At 49.8% G+C, this 17756-nt stretch overlaps 2 protein-coding genes across 2 annotated transcripts in view; one reads left to right on the top strand and one right to left on the bottom strand.

Annotated features, from left to right (window-relative positions):
- The window catches only part of ADAM17 (ADAM metallopeptidase domain 17), a 44728-nt gene extending 38284 nt beyond the window's left edge, over nt 1–6444 (top strand). Inside the window, exons 14-19 of the mRNA XM_010852049.1 lie at nt 359–493; nt 622–752; nt 1478–1556; nt 2531–2619; nt 4146–4196; nt 4645–6444. Of these exons, the coding sequence (XP_010850351.1) occupies nt 359–493; nt 622–752; nt 1478–1556; nt 2531–2619; nt 4146–4196; nt 4645–4995 (836 nt within the window). The 3' untranslated portion in view covers nt 4996–6444. The remainder of the gene's footprint in view (nt 1–358; nt 494–621; nt 753–1477; nt 1557–2530; nt 2620–4145; nt 4197–4644) is intronic.
- A 79-nt stretch (nt 6445–6523) lies between these two features.
- IAH1 (isoamyl acetate-hydrolyzing esterase 1 homolog (S. cerevisiae)) lies at nt 6524–17637 on the bottom strand. The gene is made up of 5 exons (XM_010852048.1): nt 15774–17637; nt 10802–10950; nt 8572–8733; nt 7847–7968; nt 6524–6938 (listed from the first exon to the last, which is right to left on the bottom strand). Exons 1-5 carry the CDS (start codon nt 16037–16039, stop codon nt 6756–6758), a joined length of 882 nt encoding a protein of 293 aa, XP_010850350.1. The 5' UTR covers nt 16040–17637; the 3' UTR covers nt 6524–6755.
- Between the last annotated feature and the right edge of the window lie 119 nt (nt 17638–17756).

Here is a 17756-nt window from a genome sequence, read left to right as displayed (position 1 = left end):
GCGTTAAGGTTCTGAGGTGAGAGGAATGGAAGAAGGTGAAGAAGGGTGGGCGTGTGGGCCGGGGAGGGCTGTGGGCAGGAGGCCCGCTGGGGGAGGGTGCAGTCAAGTCAGGGCTCACAGGCGTCTTTTGTTAGTGGCAGCAGTAGGATCTGTTTTACATACACATTCTTTCATAAGCACGTTTTGTTTCACTATGAAGAGGTAAAAAAGCAGGATACCTGGAACGAGTAGGTCCTGATGGAGGCAAGGCCGCAGGGCTGAGCGGACACTGGGCAGCGTAGTGCTCGGCACGGTGCTCCCCAGCTCCCGATGGAGCAGGTCCAGGTGACTCACGGTGACCGTGTGCCCCGCACTGCAGGTAACAGCAGCGAGTGCCCGCCTCCCGGAAACGCAGCCGATGACACCGTGTGCCTGGATCTCGGCAAGTGTAAGGACGGCAAGTGCGTGCCCTTCTGCGAGCGCGAGCAGAGGCTGGAGTCCTGTGCGTGTAATGGTGAGTGCGTGTCCAAGGCAGGAGGGGCGGAGGTGGCCCTTGCCTGCCAGCCCGACCCCGCCCTTGGGGGCCCAGCAGGGTCAGGGCAGCAGAGGACCGTGTGTATGTGAGGCTCTGCTCCGTTTCAGAAACCGACAACTCGTGCAAGGTGTGCTGCAGGGACCCCTCGGGCCGCTGCGTGCCTTACGTCAACGCCGAACAGAAGAACTTGTTTTTGAGGAAGGGCAAGCCCTGTACAGTAGGCTTCTGTGATACGAATGTGAGTATTTATGTACAGTGTTTATTCATGTGAAGTTTTTGTTTGTAAATGCTTGGCTTTGCAAATGGAAGGAAATCAGAACACAGACGGTGCCACGTCTGACCACTGTCCTCATGTGAGAGTCCAGGCAGGTTCCGTGGGTGTTCCAGGAGACCACACAGGCCCTGGGGGCTTCATGCTAAAGCTGGCTGCTTGCAGGCAGTGAGTCCCACTTACATACTCTTGCCTGGAAAATCCCATGGACAGAGGAGCCTGGTAGGCTATAGTGCATGGGGTTGCAAAGAGTTGGACACGACTTCACTTCCCACTTACTTGGTTTTCTAGGCTAATTGTAAAACTCATGCTGCAGAACTGTGGGCTCTGACCTTGAAATGGGTACAGAGTAGGTAGGAATGATGTGTCGGCGGCCTTCGTCAGATCCTCATGCCCCTCACAGAAACACGACTATGCTGGCACACTCACAGAAGAGGGTTGCTAGGGGCTTGGGAGGCTTCTGCAGGCTGTCCGGTTGTGTGTGTGTGTGTGTGTGTGTGTCTTGTGACTCTAAATTCACTTATAAAAATGTACTTTAGGTCCCCATTTCAGTGTGTCACAGGTGGGTCTCTTGGGCTGTTTGGTTTCAGTGGATCCCTTTTCACGTTAGTTATGTGTTTTAACATGAAGGAAGCCACGTTCCTTCTAAATGCATGGCCCTTGAAATAACACCTGACGTTTTTTGTTTTCAGGGCAAATGTGAAAAGCGAGTGCAGGATGTCATCGAGCGTTTCTGGGAGTTCATTGACAAGCTGAGCATCAATACTTTCGGTACGTGGTTTCCCTGGGTGGGAGGCTGCTTAGAACTGAGCTGACTTCCCTGACAACGTTAGAAAGTGTGGTTTCAGACTGATATGCCCGAATCCTGCAATGGGCTTCCCTGGTGGCTTAGTGGGTAAAGAATCCTCCTGCGATGCAGGAGACCCAGGTTCGATCCCTGGGTTGGGAAGATCCCCTGGAGAAGGAAATGGCAACCCACTCCAGTATTCTTGCCTGGAGCATCCCATGGATAGGGCAGTCTGGCGGGCTACAGTCCCTGGGGTCACAAAGAGTCAGACGCAACTGAGCGACTAACAGTCTTTCAACAGAGGATGGAAATAGTCACCACTTACGTTCTGAAATGACTTTGTTGGCTAAAAAAGAAAACGGCCTTACAGGTCTGCACCTGTATAGCATGGACACACAGATTTTCAGACAAGGGAAGAGAAAGTACAGACTGCTTTACTGGAAATGAACTCTTGACAGCATAAGCGTGCATCAGATGGTAGACTGCAAGCTGTAGACTGCCAGACTCCTGCGTGGTGTGAGAATCATTCATGTACAAGTGGGCCTCAGATTTTCCAGAAGTGAGGATGCACGCTGTGTCCTCTAGGGTACATACTTGAGTTTCATCCCAGAAACCACCACAGTGCCCAGACAGCAGCAGCGCTGTCTTGGCGAGCATCGTTCCTAGTAGGAGCCTCCTCCAGCAGGAGCCCCTTGCAGCGTCCCTCTGGGGACTGGTGGGCCGCCCTGTGATGTGACGTGTCCTCCACAAGTGCGTTGGGCCTTTCTGGGGAGAGTGCCCGTGAGTGGGTAGGTGCTCGGGTCTCGCGTGGGTGGCATGGTTCCAGCCTGTCAATGCCAGCCACGTCGCGGTACCCCGCCGGCAGTCTGTGCCCCGACACCTGATGATACTCTAAGAAGGCTGCTTTTCGACTTCTGAGTCCTTGCTCAGGACATTCATTGTTTGAAACTGTTCACAGGGAAGTTTCTAGCAGACAACATCGTCGGTTCCGTCCTGGTTTTCTCCTTGATATTCTGGATTCCTTTCAGCATTCTGGTCCATTGTGTGGTGAGTCACCAGTTTTTAAGTAATTGAAACATTTTGTTAAACTTGAGCACCTCCAACCATAGGGCTGTTTTGAAAAGATAAAATTTATTCTCAGAAAACTCTGACCTGTTTCTAATGACATTTTTGGTGTTACCCCCAGGAAAGTGTATCTTGTTAAAAGACTAAATTCTAAAAAATGGTATTTTTTGTGTGTGGCTGTTTTGTTCTCGTGTGTAATTTCTGAGGAATTTCATACTTTCTAAGCACCAGAGACTGTTTAGCTGGACTTGTCTAGGACTTCTGAGTGAAGCTGCGGCATGAGCGTTTTCAGGCTGTTGTCACAGCGCAGATGGCAGCCAGCAGCCGTCCAGAGATGCTGCCCCGTCTCGTCCAGGGTCCCGGCAGCACCGTTTGGGGTGTTCGAATCCTTCCCTGTGAGGACACCGAGCAGTCATTTTGATTGTTCAAGACGAGTAACAGCTAACAAGCTTGGTTGCACTCTGAGAAGCTCCAGTACTTTATAAGTTTTCTTATAAATCCAATCTCCTTGCTTCTGTGGGAAAGTGAAGATCTGTCTGCTGTGCAGAGACGAGGCACTCAGACCCAGGCTTTCAGGCCTTTGCTCTGAAAGCCCTGACAGGGTGCCTCCCGTGAGCACATGGGAGGGTGCGGTGCAGGGAACTCTCGGGTCTCCGTGGCCCTGGCCGCCTTCCCTCGCGCGCTGTCTCGTGACGGTTCTTCCTCCGGTTGATGAGCCTGGTGGGCCTGAGGAAACCTCTGCTCAAGCCCTGCTCTGTTAGAAGAGCTGAAGCTCTGACACACAGCAACACTGCCATCCACTATGGAGGCCTGACCTTTGATTTCTGAGCAGAGCTGCCGACAGGAGGGCGGGCGGTGGCTGGTTTCCAAGCACAGAAGACAGTCAGGGCAGTCAGGCCGGGGCTCGGCCTCCTGCCTCGCTTGTGGTCACCTGTCACTAGTCAGCCCCAGACAGGGAGCAGGGTGGAGGGGGGACTGTGTGTCCAGCCTTTCAGAGTATGACTTGAGGGCCAGTTCGGGACTTGAGGCCTAGGTCCTCTCAGAGTTTGGGCCACAGAAACTCAGGACACGCTGAGAAGAGTACTGAGGCTGGGGGGTCTGGGGCACTTTGAGGTCAGTGCCAAGTGAGGCCACAGGCAGTGCCCCTCCACCTCCTAGGGCTGCCCTTAGGGTCAGCCTTGTCTCTGAGTGCTGAGCCTGCATGGAGGTGCCCTGGTTGTTCCTGCCCAGGGTATGGAGCAAGTCTCTCAGAAAAACAGCACTTAAACCTTGCCTCTTTCTGCAGTTAATGCCAAAAAACATACTTCTTCAAGTGTAAGAGAAACACTTGTGGCAGAGCCCCTCAAGCTTGAGTAGAACTCACATTCTCATCTGCTGGACCTGCTCCCTCTTCCTACAGCTCAAGTTCTAAGCTAGCTCTTCACTAGTTACTATTAGGAGGGGCTTAGGAGGACGGAGCCTCTACTGAGCAGGTTGTAAGAATGACCCCGCTCTGCTTGTCTTTCTAGGATAAGAAACTGGATAAGCAGTTTGAGTCTCTGTCTCTGTTCCACCCCAGTGTAAGTATCTCACAAAAAATGATTTTCGGTTGTGTTTGGAGGCCTGCTGAGCAGACACCTTCACTGGCCTCCCCCAGCTGCGCCTTCTTCGGCTGGAGGGCCGTCTTCTGGCAGGCAGGATGTGAAAGGGAACCTCTTGACCGTGATCTTTTAGTCAGTCACTTGGATGGAGACTGACACTACAGAGGAGCCCCACTCTGCCCTCCCTGCTGCCCTGAGTAGTTGGCTGTTCGGCGCTGACTTCATTTTCATGTTTGGAGAGCTTTTCCTGTCTTAGGATCTTGACAAGGGTTCTTCTGACTCTCTTGGGTCTTCACATACGGGTTGTCAGGACACTTGGAAGCGGTTTAATTGCTTCTGAGGGTGCTTTCCTCAGGTGGGTGGGGATCAGGGTGCTGATGGGTGCGGCCGTCTGGTGGGGCTCACCCCCTGCTCCATGTCTCTCCAGAACGTCGAGATGCTGAGCAGCATGGACTCGGCCTCGGTGCGCATCATCAAGCCCTTTCCTGCGCCCCAGACCCCTGGTCGCCTGCAGACCACCCCCGTGATGCCCCCCGCGCCCTCTGCGCCCCTGGCCCCGAAGCTGGACCACCAGCGGATGGACACCATCCAGGAGGACCCAAGCACGGACTCACATGCCGATGAGGATGGCTTTGAGAAGGATCCCTTCCCAAATAGCAGTGCAGCTGCCAAGTCATTCGAGGACCTTACAGACCATCCAGTCACCAGAAGTGAAAAGGCCTCGTCCTTCAAGCTGCAGCGTCAGAACCGCGTGGACAGCAAGGAGACCGAGTGCTAGTCCCCAGCCGCATACCGGGCTGACTTCCTGGACAGAGTATTTTTTAGGGATTTGACCCCAAATCACTGCATATTTTTGGTGAAGATTTGGGAGAAATAAGGAAGTGACTTCACAGCAGATGCTGGTCATGTGTTTGGACTTCCTTTGCATACATAATACTGGTGTGGTCAGGCCCTTTTCCTTTGAAGAGGTAAGGTGAATCTGGCTTATTTTGAGGCTTTCAGGTTTCAGTTTTTTTGATCTTTAAAGTATCCTTCAACCTGTGGTGCAAAAGCAGAAACTATGGCTGGATTAGGTTATGAATATTTACGTTTTTGTAAATTAACTTTTTACATTGAGAACAGCACTGATTAGGGAGATGATCAGATTCTTTTTTAAATACACTGTAATGACCTAGTGAACATAGGCATGTAGTGGTTTTGTGTGAGGGTAACCAGACACAGATTTACTTTTTGCCTTCAAGACAAAGGGAGATAAAAGCAACAAGTTATACATTATCTCCAAAATGTGGGTTCTGTTTCTAGGTGGTTCTAGGTAATACCTAGAACTTGTAACAGAAGAAGGGAATTACACTAAGAAATAGGTTAATGTTTCTTAATTCTAAATTGTTAGAATTTCTAATTTCTAGAATTAAAACAATGAATCCCAGGGATGGGGGAGCCTGGTGGGCTGCCGTCTATGGGGTCGCACAGAGTCGGACACGACTGAAGTGACTTAGCAGCAGCTTATAGTGAAGGTTACAAATTATAGCCAAATGAATCTACAAAATCCTGCCAACGGTTTTTGGAGCCTAGTGAGCTGGGCAGTTTTTCTGTGTTTTGTAAGTATCTTCACGTGTCAGCACTCTTACCATGCTCTTAAAACATTTGCCATTTAGAAAACCTGAACTACTTCAGAATAAGGGTATGGTCGCCTCTGCTCAAACACTAGTGGCCAAGAGGCTGTGTGAGATGGTTCTTGCCAAAGGAACAGGGTGTGATGTGCTGGCCTGGGGCTTTCTCCCCACACAACTGACTTCTAAGAACCCTTGGTATGCACCTGTGTTCATTCTTGATCTAGTGCTTCAGTAACGTCTGTGTTTACTATGTGAAGGATAAAAACCATCAGGTTGAATTCTGATCTGCTTTAAAAGCTTTTTTCCCCTGCTAAGTTCTGAATTGTGCTCACCAGCCAACACATTTTAACTGAGATAACTTAAGCTTTGAGGGCAATCATCCAAACCTGTGACAAATCATATCTTTTTTTCTAAGGACATTTGTTACGCAGATACCTGTTACACTAATACTTGAACCTGTACCTTGTGGTATTTGCTGTCTCTAGTCACGATGCTCTCACATTGTAGCTACACTTCTGCAGTTGGACAGAAGGTGAGTGGGGTGTGTGGGTGTACGTATGAGTGAATGTAAGAAAACCATTTTTTATAAAATTGTGACTTTTTAAGAAACAAAACTGTCTTTACCTTTTTTTTACACTTATTAACAAGCTGCTCTGGGCATATTTTGTAGTTGGGGCACAGATGACACCTGCATCAATCAATAAATATTTATTATCAAAACATGATGTACCTAGGTACAAAGCTGTCCTAAGAAAATTCTAATGATTTTATTCATCTTGGGGGCAGACAGTACTTTTTGTTCCAGAGTCATGAGCAAAAGACTTAAAACATTTAAAAAAAAATTCTTCGACCACTTATCTTGGGGTCTTTGTGCACCAGTGACTTCAGGTTCTGTAGAGAGACAGCAGGACCTGGTTCTCAGTGACTAGTGGTCCCCATCTCCCAGGAGACTCAGTTCTGGTCTTGCTTCTGCTATGTCTCGCCAGTAGGGGAGCAGAAAAGGCAGGGAGGAGACTTTCTTCTCTATCAAAGGCCAGAGATGGGAGAATACAAACTCGTTTCCTTTTGGTGATAAATGTAGTCCGTCTGACAGATAGGAGGAAAAGTCCTGTGAGGGGGAGAGAACCCGGTTAAAGGCGTGTGCTGGTCTGCCGGCGGGTCCCCAGCCTGCCCGGTGGCCCTCTGGAGCTGCCCTAGCTCGTCCCACGCCCCCTATCCTCTGCGGAGGCCCTGACCGTCTGAGGAGGACACACGGAGCGCCCCACGCTCACAGCATCAGAAAGCGCCTGAGCTGATGCGTCCTTCCAGCTCGGCAGATGGAAGAAGAGAATCAGTGAGTGAATACAGCACTCGACTGTGATCAACAAAGTGAAACGCGTGAGAAACAGCTTGACACACTGGGTCCTGAGCTGTCCTGACTCTTAGTCTGGGTATTACATTGACAGGTGCACGATTAGGTAAAAAGAATTTGTACCGTCCAGCCAAGAGTCCAGACCCCCGCGGCCCCCGGTCTCAACAACACTGACCGTGGGAGCCCTTTCTCCTCTGCTCGAGCCGAGCCCCGCCCTGCCCCGCCCAGCAGAATCGGGAGCTGGCTCAGGACTCGCAGGCTGCACCGCTCCTGGGCCTTAGTTTCCTCTGCTCTGCTGACGTCCGAGCAGGTGACCGCCAAGGAAGACCTTCCCAGCTCTAGACCCCTGGGAAGTTTTTTCGGACGTGACACGCTGAGAGCCGCCAGCCCCTTTCTCTAGCAGCAGTACTTTCCCACGCCATCGACCATTTACTGCTCATCTGTTTCACTGTGTGCCAACTCCTGTCAGAGGGCTTCCCAGAGCATGATGCCAGCTGCTGCATGCAGGGAGAGAACATGGCCAAGCCAGGGGCGCTGCGACTGCAGGCTCTCCCGGAGCCTCTCCAGGTCCCCCACCCCACGTCCACTCCAGTCTCAGCAGGGGAGAGGACCACCCATCCAACCCTCTGCACTGGGTCCCCCCAGGACCATGCACACCACTGTACCTGACCGTCCTTCTGCATCAGGGTCCACAGGTCGAGTGCGTCAGCCCCGCAGTCCTGGGCTACCTGTAAACAGGCCCTGGCATATTCACCAACAACCGAGTTCAGGCGGTTTAACTTGCAGCCTGTTGAAAAAAGAAAATCCAGGTGCAACCAACAGACCCAGGTGCTGGCCTCTGTACAAGCCCTACTACCTGGAGGGCTTCTCAGCACAGGTGAATGGGTACCTGCTGACGGACCCGAACTGGCCTGCCATGGGGCTCGGGACACAGGACGGGCCTCGCAGGTCACACGTGTCCTGCTCCCCAGCATGGGACCAAGGCCAATGGAACCATGAAGGGCGTTTAGGGGACACTGGACAGATAGGGGCCGGGGGAGCTGAGTGGCCTGGCTAGAGCCCTGGCCGGAGGTGGATGGAGTCGGGCTGGGGGCCGGCGCAGGCAGGGTGTGGTGGGGAAGACTGCGGGGTCCGGATGCCTCAACTGGCGTATGCAATGAGAGGCTGGTGCCGGACGGGGGAACAGCCACCCATCTGACTTTGAACCAGAAGCGGTGAGGGCTGCAAGGGACCACAGTGCTCAGTCAGTTTCTCTGCAAAGGGCTGGCCCCTACACGCTTTCTGTCAACAGGAGACACGATGGGAGCTCTTCTGTGACCTCTGTTGACGGAAAGCGGAGACAGGGAGTTGACCCGAGGATGCAGCCCTGCGTCCGGGAGCCCACACTCACCTTGCTGGAGGCACTCCTGCGCCCACGTGGCCTCGCAGAGCGGGGGCGGTGTGATGAGGATGAGCCTGCCCTCGGGCACGTCCACGGACCGCAGGTACCGCACCATGCTCCTCAGGTTGGCCACGAACTCCTCCAGGGGCACGTGCTGCTTGGGGTTCTCGTCTGTTCGGGAGGGAGGCAGACACTTCAGCCCCAAAGCTTTTCTAAGGGGTGACAGGTCAGGCTGATGCATGTTCATAGGTGGGCCCCAATCCTGACATTGCCGGGGAAATGTGTGGCACCGAGGGCGGGGAAGTGGGGAGAGTTCCAGCACAGGGTTCTTCATAAAATGGACTTCATAAAATGGCTTGGAGCCTTGTAAGTGCGCTTGCCTCTCCTGCTTTTCTGTCCTGTGGTCATGAACCCAAAAGGTTGGATTTGTAAAGGAGGCCCGAGCTGTGGAGGGAGCCTGCCCAGGTTCTAGCCTGGCTTTGTCACTGGCTGGCCTTGTGCCCTTGGACAAATGATCCACCTTTCTGCCCCTCCTGCTGGTTTCCTGCTGGTAAATGGGGGTGACAGCAGGGTCTTGCTGTGAAATTACATCAGCCAAATGTGCCAGGCACTGAGAGCAAGGTGCCTGCCGGGAAGGAAGCTCTCAGTAATAAGCTAAGCACAGCTGTCATCACTGCAAAGACAGGCTCACACAGGCTCGCTGCAGGCTTTTTGTAAACCCCACAAAAGTGTAATTCAGGAGGAAAGTCAAAGCACTCATGATCCTACTACCCAGAGAACCACTGCTGGCACTTGGCTGTACTTCTTTCCAGTCCTTGCCAAGCTGAAATGTATACTTCACAAAAGAAGAGGCATCACACTAAAGATAAATGACCATACTGTGTTTTTTTAAACATACATTATAAGCGTGTCTGTGTTCACAAGGAGTCCTCAGAAACCCGGTGCCTGGTTGTAGGGTGACCACAGTGAACGCTTCTGCTTCCTTACTGTGTAGCACGCCAACGTTTTGTTGTAAATAACACAGCAGAGACGTCTCTGCACATGGACCTGGCTGGCCAGGTTTCTAGATGAGGGGGGTCTGGATGGGAGCTTTCCAGAAAGATTTCAAGTCCTCCCTGTCCCCGCCCCTCCTCCAGTCCTGTAAGAGCACCTGTTCTCCACACTTGGCAGCTGTAGTAATGCTGCTTAAACGCACTCATGTGAGAGTCAATATTCAGTTTTCCCTTTGTGCGTGACGGAAGGCGTTACACATTTCTGAACATGTACTGGCTATTACAGTTCTCCTGCTGTGATCCATCTGTTCTGCCTCTGCCCATTTTTTAAAATTGGAGTATTTTTCTGATTGATTTCTACATTAAAAACATTAACCTTCTGTTGTCATGCTTTTGCAAAACTTTCCTTAAAGTGTCATTTTCTTTTTTTTGACATAGGCTATTTCATAAATCGCAATTTCCTCCATTGTTTTCATACTTGTTTTTCCTTGTCCTGAATTGAAAGAAATTGCTTCTTTGGGAAATTTCTGTCTCATGGAGAGCACTTCTAGTCTCTACCAACACTCGTTGTTTATAACCTCACAGGCACAAGACGCCTTTGTCACAGTTGGGAGCTGCCTCCTCCCTGCTCTCAGCCTCACCTGAGGGCCCCACCTGCGCTGTGGAGAGGGGAGGGGCACCGGAGAAGCCTCTGGAAGCCGCTGCTCCTCTCAGTTACTCCAATCAGAGGGCCCTCCTTTCACGAGCAGGGAAGGAAAAGGGGCTTGCGCTCGCCAGCTGTGCCTCCAGTCACGGAAACAGTTCTTCCAAAAATACGGAGACACGTCTCCTGTTCGGACCTGTTTCCCGTGGCCTGGGACTCAAGCCTGGTCAGGGTGCTGCTGCCCAGAGCGGTACTTTCTCCGTCAGTGTGAGTCGCACCGCGACGTGTATAGCTGGCTCTCTCCTGCCAACTGCATCAGCTAAAGCGAGCCCTCAGGAACCGAGCGCAGCACAGATGGACTCCAAAACCATTAAACTCCAGAAGCTGCAGGTCTGCCGAGGACCCAGGCCTCTGCGAGGTCGGGAGTAAAACTGACTGACATTAAAGACAGAAGAAATGAGTGGAAGTAAACGGGGAACCTATTGTAAGTTTGGCAAAACTACCTCCTGGGAGATAACGAAAACATTTGAAAAGAGTATAGAAACTTAAGTTGGTTTAACAGAAAACAGTGACAGATGGCCTAGGGAAACACAAGTGCCTGTACCTTTGAGCGCACTGTCATTGGCGCCAAAGAAAATCGTGACAGCCACTGGGCTGTCCAGCCCGCTCCCCTTCCTGACGAGTCTGGGGAGGATAATTTTGGCCCATCTGGTGTTGTAACCTGAAAATCCACGATTCAGGACGTCACATTTTCTAAAATGAAAAAAAAAAGTTAAAGGTGAATTGTGGGCAGAGAACTGTTTTCGGCCCCCTGCAGCCACACTTTGGTAAGGGAGGGGGTGTGTCTGTGAGGAGGCAGGCAGTGCCCGGCGGCTGACTGCCCGGGCTTCACCGTGTGGATGGGGCAGGGCCGGGCTGAGGCATGTCGGACTCCTTCCTGGTTCCGAGACCCAGGGAAGTCTGCCCAGGCCTCCGTGACAGAGGTTGTGAAGAAGAAGGGGCTGTGCAGACTCGCTGGTGCCATGCCTGGTTGGTGGGCTGCTTTAAAAGGAGCAGAAGGCAGAGACTGCCCGTGTGTCCCCCGCTGTCTACAGCACCCACAGTGGGGGCATTCGTTCAGGTCGTCAACGACACTGCCACCACTATCACCCCATGTTTTGATTCAGTAGATTAGTTGTGTTTCAGTTTAAACCAGTTCTAACAGGCATTTTATTCCTCTTTAAAACTATATGACTTGATTCACAGTACTGTATGGAATGCTGAAAACACAAACCATGGAAATGGATCTAACACTGAGTAGCTATGATCTTTGGTAGGTTTGTAGATGTTTTAAGTTACCCATTAAAACACTTTTTTCCCCAGTGAATCTCAGAGTTCAGTTTATGGTTAGCAAACTGACGTGGTTAGTTTTGTTGTCTGGTTCAAATTCTTACATGTAAGCAACTAAGCAGAGAAGCTGGGGCACCAAAGGCCCGAGAGAGGAGGAGGGCCTCTGCTCTGACAGCTCAGCATCTGTGAGTCTTCGGAGCGACGACAGAAATTCAGGAACGTTTACTTCTGAGTCTTGTGTTCTTAGCGTATACGGATTACAAAAAACTGACTAGCCGTTCTAACGCCTCCACTTAGAACACTTGACAGTGGAGCACTCTAGAATCCGCTAAGTCTGTCTTACATCATCCAGTGGTTAAGTCCCTGCCGCACTTAAAAAACAAGCAGAGCTGCCCCCGCCCGCGTGGTGTGGCAGCAGCACAGTGAGGGCTGCGGTCACAGCAGCCAGTGGCTGGACCTCGCCGCCCTCGACCAGCAAGGGCCTTGGCCGCTCAATTTCCCTGAGCTTGTCTCCCCACCACTGAGAGGTGAAGACTAGTACCTCATCTGCTAGGTTACCTGATGATTAAAAGTAATACAGTGGCCAGATCTATATAAGGAGCTCAATAAATGCCAGCCACTATAGATTAAAAAAAAAAAAAATCATTGTAATAAGGCTGGGAACCAGGAAAAAACTGCTAGTGAGGCCCAGGGTTGAAACTGTTACAGTTCCTGTCTGAAAGGGGAAGAGTATCCAAGTTTCTCTGGATTGACTAACACAATCAGTAGTGCCCACGTTATTCAAATGGCTAAAGAAACTGGAAAATTAAGAAAGGTTTTCATATAAATTCTTGGCTAACAATAGGAATTTAAGTTCAGAGGCTAAAAGAATTATTCAAACTTAATATTTATCAATAAATATCAAAAGCATTTAAGTAGATTTAAGAATTGTTAAAATGCTTTTGTACTGAATATACAAAGATTTTACTTAAAGCTAAAATTTCGGGATTCCCTATGGGACTCCATTTCTTAAGTGTATTGCTCTCCATGCAGGCAGGGGGCACGTGGCAGACTGCTACAGGAGACTCGGATTGGATCCCTGGGTTGGGAAGATCCTCTGGAGAAAGGAACAGCAACCCACTCCAGTATTCCTGCCTGGAGAATCCCATGGACAGAGGAGCCTGGTGGGCTACAGTCCATGGGGCCGCAGAGTCCGGTGCAACAGTGCACACGCATGCTCATCCAGGAAGTACAGAAGGGCAGTTACAGTAAGGTGATTCTTAGTAAGGTAAGTTAGTTAGGTAAGTTAATTCAGTGTTTTAACTGAATCAAATCAATTCCAGGCTTAGGTCTGCAAAAAACATTCACACCAAGTGTTCACATGGCTAAAGACAGAACGTGTCCTTCCAAAGGGCAGATGTCAGTGGGACAGAAAGGAGCATCACAGAGGGAGGGCACGGGACCGCAGCGTGAAGCAGACAGTGCCTCTGATGCTGGGTGTGCTGCTCCGGGGACCTGCCCGTTGGGAGAAGGTGGGCTCAGGGTGCCCACGTGAGGAACCCCTGCTGCCGAGCTTTTAGTCTCTCATGACAGGTTCTAGTGGCCTTGGTTGAGGTCAGAGAGCCCAGGGGACGGGGAGGCAGGCTCTGTGGACAGAGCCCCAGTCAGGGAGATCTCAGCCCACGGAGGCCTCCCTGTGGGTCAGCCACAGCCGCTCAGTTTTGTTCTGTCACAAGATGCTTTTAAAACGTGACATATCCATACATGGTCTACAACTTCATCTTTAAGAAATACACATAATTTTCTTTATTGGCTGTGTGGCTTTGTGGGATCTTTGCTCCCTGACCAGGGATTGAATCTGGGTCCTAGGCAGCAGGGAATTCCCTACAATTACTCTCAGTTCTGAAAATTAACTAGCTTCTAATTAAATGGTCTTTAGCAATCACAAGCTTCCCTCATAGCTCACTTCGTAAAGAAAAGTGAAAGTGAATTCGCTCAGTCGTGTCCAACTCTTTGCGACCCTATGGACTGTAGCCTACCAGGTTCCTCTGTCCATGGGATTTTTCAGGCAAGAGTACTGGACTGGGTTGCCATTTCCTTCTCCAGGGAATCTTCCCAACTCAGGGATCGAATCCGGGTCATCTGCATTGTAGGCAGATGCTTTATCGTCTGAGCCACGAGGGAAGTCCGCCTGCAATGCAGAAAACCCTGGTTTGATTCCCGGGTTGGGAAGATACCCTGGAGAAAGTATAGGATACCCCTCCAGTATTCTTGGGCTTCCCTTGTGGGTCAGCTGTAAAGAATCTGCCTGCAATGTGGGAGACCTGGGTTTGATCCCTGGGTTGAGAAGATCCCCTGGAGAAGGGAAAGGCTACCCACTCCAGTATTCCGGCCTGGAGAATTCCAGGACTATACAGTCCATGGGGTCACAAAAAGTCAGACACGACTGAAAGACTTTCACTCACTCACTTAGCAATCACACCTGTAAACAAACAGTTCTGACCAGATTTTAGTACTAAAACGATTCAGAAAACAGTTATTGGTGAGACTTTCACTCACTCACTTAGCAATCACACCTGTAAACAAACAGTTCTGACCAGATTTTAGTACTAAAACGATTCAGAAAACAGTTATTGGTGAGACTTTCACTCACTCACTTAGCAATCACACCTGTAAACAAACAGTTCTGACCAGATTTTAGTACTAAAACGATTCAGAAAACAGTTATTGGTGAGACTTTCACTCACTCACTTAGCAATCACACCTGTAAACAAACAGTTCTGACCAGATTTTAGTACTAAAACGATTCAGAAAACAGTTATTGGTGAGACTTTCACTCACTCACTTAGCAATCACACCTGTAAACAAACAGTTCTGACCAGATTTTAGTACTAAAACGATTCAGAAAACAGTTATTGGTGAGACATTTCTGGAGTTTCAGACAATTGGAATATTCTGCTTTTCAGTATCTTCTATTTGATCAGGAAAGGTCAATCGATCAATTAAACAGGTACTGAACTACTAAAAACAAAAGCTAGCGTTTGCTGAGCACTTCTTATGAGCCCGGTACTTGACTGCACAGCACCCAGTAGCTCACTCACCCTCCAACAGGAGAGCAGGGTCCCTCTCGTCCACAGAGGGGAGGAGCCTGGGCTCAAGGCCAGGCCACCTGACACTTGCTGTTGGGCAACCTCACCCACCTCTCTCCACCCTAGTTTTCTCAGCTATAATGGATGGGGGGACTCCCCAGTTGTGCTACCGGTAGCTGTAAAGATTCAATGAGACAATAAACATGAAGTGTTTTAACCTCTCTTGGCACCTGGTGAGCACTCAATAAGGTTAGCTATTAGAACCTCCTACCCTTCTTACAGGAGAGAAAACAGGAATGAAACGACACTTTTGGGTTTTTAGATTAAGTCAATTTAAACAGAGAAAGCATTTGGAAATAGAAAAAGCTGGAAAGTCGTTCTTTTCATTTCTAGTTTAGGAGATGAAGAAGAAATGAAGATATTTTAAAACACTTCAAATTCAGAAATTATGTTAAATGTATTTTCTTGGTGTGTTAGTTATACTGCTGAAGAAAACTATCAAGTAATGTAAGCCGGCAGACACCCAGCTTGTTGTTTCTTCTGAAGGAGGAAAAGAAAACTGCTGATTGGCTTACCGAAACCCAATCACAAATCCTGGTGTCTCCTGTTTCTAATGTGGAAATGTTTCTAAATATTTCTTAACCTCTTGAACTGGGACATGTTTTCCTTTTAATAATTCCATTAGCATATGCTTAAATGAATTTTGGCAAATGGGATGTCAAAATCATTATTTCTCCCCCCACCACCCCCACTATTTCTGCTATATATATATTTCTTTTCTGTTATATTTTATAAAGTGAATTTGGGAGGAAAAAGTCTCTACCCAAAAAGGAATCCAATTATAGCTTCAGAACATATTTTGTATTATTTCATTTGACTTCCTTGCTAATTATTTCGGTCATAAGTGAAAAAGAACTTGTCTTGTTTAGATAGTGAATAGCCATATGTTTTGGATCCAAACCCCTGATACATTTTGTCACAACTTTGAGGGTTTGGTTTCATGTGGTGGCCAAGTTTTAACTGAACCTGAGTGCTACCCGCCGCCCCCCCACCCCTTTGCATACACCAACTGGGAAAGGCAGAAAAGAGGAACAGAGGAGGGACTTACTGTTCGGCACCACCATTCCCTCTCTTCTCCATCAATAAGCACTCAAGCATCAATCTAGAAACTATTCTCACCTGACCAGCATGTCAGCCAGTGATGCTCCCCATCCACCCTGCTGGAAAGAAAACTGAAGAAAGAAAAGCCGATTACCACTTATCCATGTCATCAGGACAATCTGTTCAGCAACCCCCCTCCTGTTCTCTCTGTGTCTCTGACTTCTTGGCCTGCACCATTCGCTTTGCTCCGAGGTCATTTCAGGGATTACCGTAGCTGCACTGCAGCAGCACTCTAGAAGTGAGGGGTCTTCCCTGGCAACAGGATTTGAGCCAGTCAGCTGCATTTTATTATTTGTTTTTTGGCCACAGCATGAGGCATGTAGGATCTTAGTTCCCTGACCAGGGAGTGAACTCGCACTGCCCCTGTGGTGGAAGTGCAGACCCTAACCTCTGGACCACCAGCGAAGTCCCCGGCTGCATCTTACTGAGACCTGTGTTAGTGTCACTGTTATTTAGAAAAGATACTTAAGAGAGATACAAGAAATAAAATCAACTGTCTAGTTAGGAAATGAAATCCACATTACACTATCTCACCATAGTTGAATTAATAAGGAAATTAGAGAACTCAGAGTATTTTTGATATACATTCCCTTGTGGAATCTGGAAAGTCCTCAGGAGCCTAAAAATAAAACTGGTTTAAGAAGTCATGTCTGAATGTGAGAAAAATAAGAAACAAAAGCCACAAGAGGGTAATTTTAAAAATGCACTCCTTCCCTGAAGTAAGAACATCTATTTTTCCTCTGATGAGAGATGAAATAATCCTGGGTGAAAAGATGATCTGGCTCTTCGCTACAGTGTATGCCTCTGGAGAGGGGAGCAACAAAATAAAAAGACACCTTAAGGGGCTAAAAATAGCTGCATCCATGCCAAGGTGGGGCCAATATGGACAAGATACAGAGACCAAAAACCCAATTGCCACTTCTGAAGAGCTGGGAACAAAAGTGGGGTGTTACCAGCAAAAGCAAGATACTGCCCAGTGCCCCCTGCACTCAACACACTCGGAGCCTGGGCAAACCACCTAAGCCACCCCCCTCAGGACCCCAAGACTCACACCTACCCTCACCCCATCTAAGGAAGCAGTTTGCCCCACCTTGGGGAGCAAGCAAGGGAACATGTTACTTGTTTTCACTCCTTCCATGTGGCCCCAGGAGCTCCAACCAAGCCTTGCTTGAATTCCTTGACTGGTCTCTCACCAACTCTGATTAGGGAAAGGCCAAGAACCCTGGTTGCTAACACCTGGAGGTATCTCTTTCTGGGTCAACCTGTTCCATCAGAGGAAGCACAGAGGTGAACTGGTTCCAGGGTTTCTGCGTGGAGCCCAGGCAATACAAAACTGCAGAAGGTGCTTCAGCCCCACCCTGGGGCCTGTGCAGGCGACCTGCCCAGGGAAGCTCTGCGATACAGAGCCCTGCTCCTGCTGTGAGCGAGTTTAAAAGTCCCTTTTCAGAATTCGCTGTATGGCTCAGGAAACTCAAACAGGGGTTCTGTATCAACCTAGAGGGGTGGGATGGGGAAGGAGATTCAACAGGGAGCGGACATGTGTATACCTATGGCTGATTCATGTTGAGGTTTGACAGAAAACAGCAAAATCCTATAAAGCAATTATCCTTCAAAAAAAAATATTAATTAAAAAAAAGGTTCCTTTCAGGGAGAAGGACAAGGGTCACTGAGCAGGAAGACAACACGACTGGAGACAGCGTGCCAGGGCTTGCTGAGATTTCCATGAAAAAATGACGCGGAGAGGAAAGGGCAGCCAGCGCGGGCCCTGTGACCCCAGGGCGCGGCCGGGACGAGCCCCTGAACGCGCCCGCACACGGTCTCATCCGTCAAACGGGCTCCCGAAGACTCAAGAAGACCCGGGTCCAGTACTGCGAGGCCGCGCCGCCCCCCGAGGCCGTCACTCCCCACGCCGAGGAACGAGCCACCGGCGCGGTGTCACGAAGGGGCCCGCGCTGCCGGGCTCGGAGGCGAACGGCCTGGGGGCGGCGGGCTGCGGGGGGA

The sequence above is a fragment of the Bison bison genome, unplaced genomic scaffold (assembly GCF_000754665.1).
Source record: "Bison bison bison isolate TAMUID 2011002044 unplaced genomic scaffold, Bison_UMD1.0 scf7180017864307, whole genome shotgun sequence".
NCBI lineage: Eukaryota > Metazoa > Chordata > Mammalia > Artiodactyla > Bovidae > Bison > Bison bison.
This window is presented reverse-complemented; position numbering and strand designations above follow the sequence as displayed.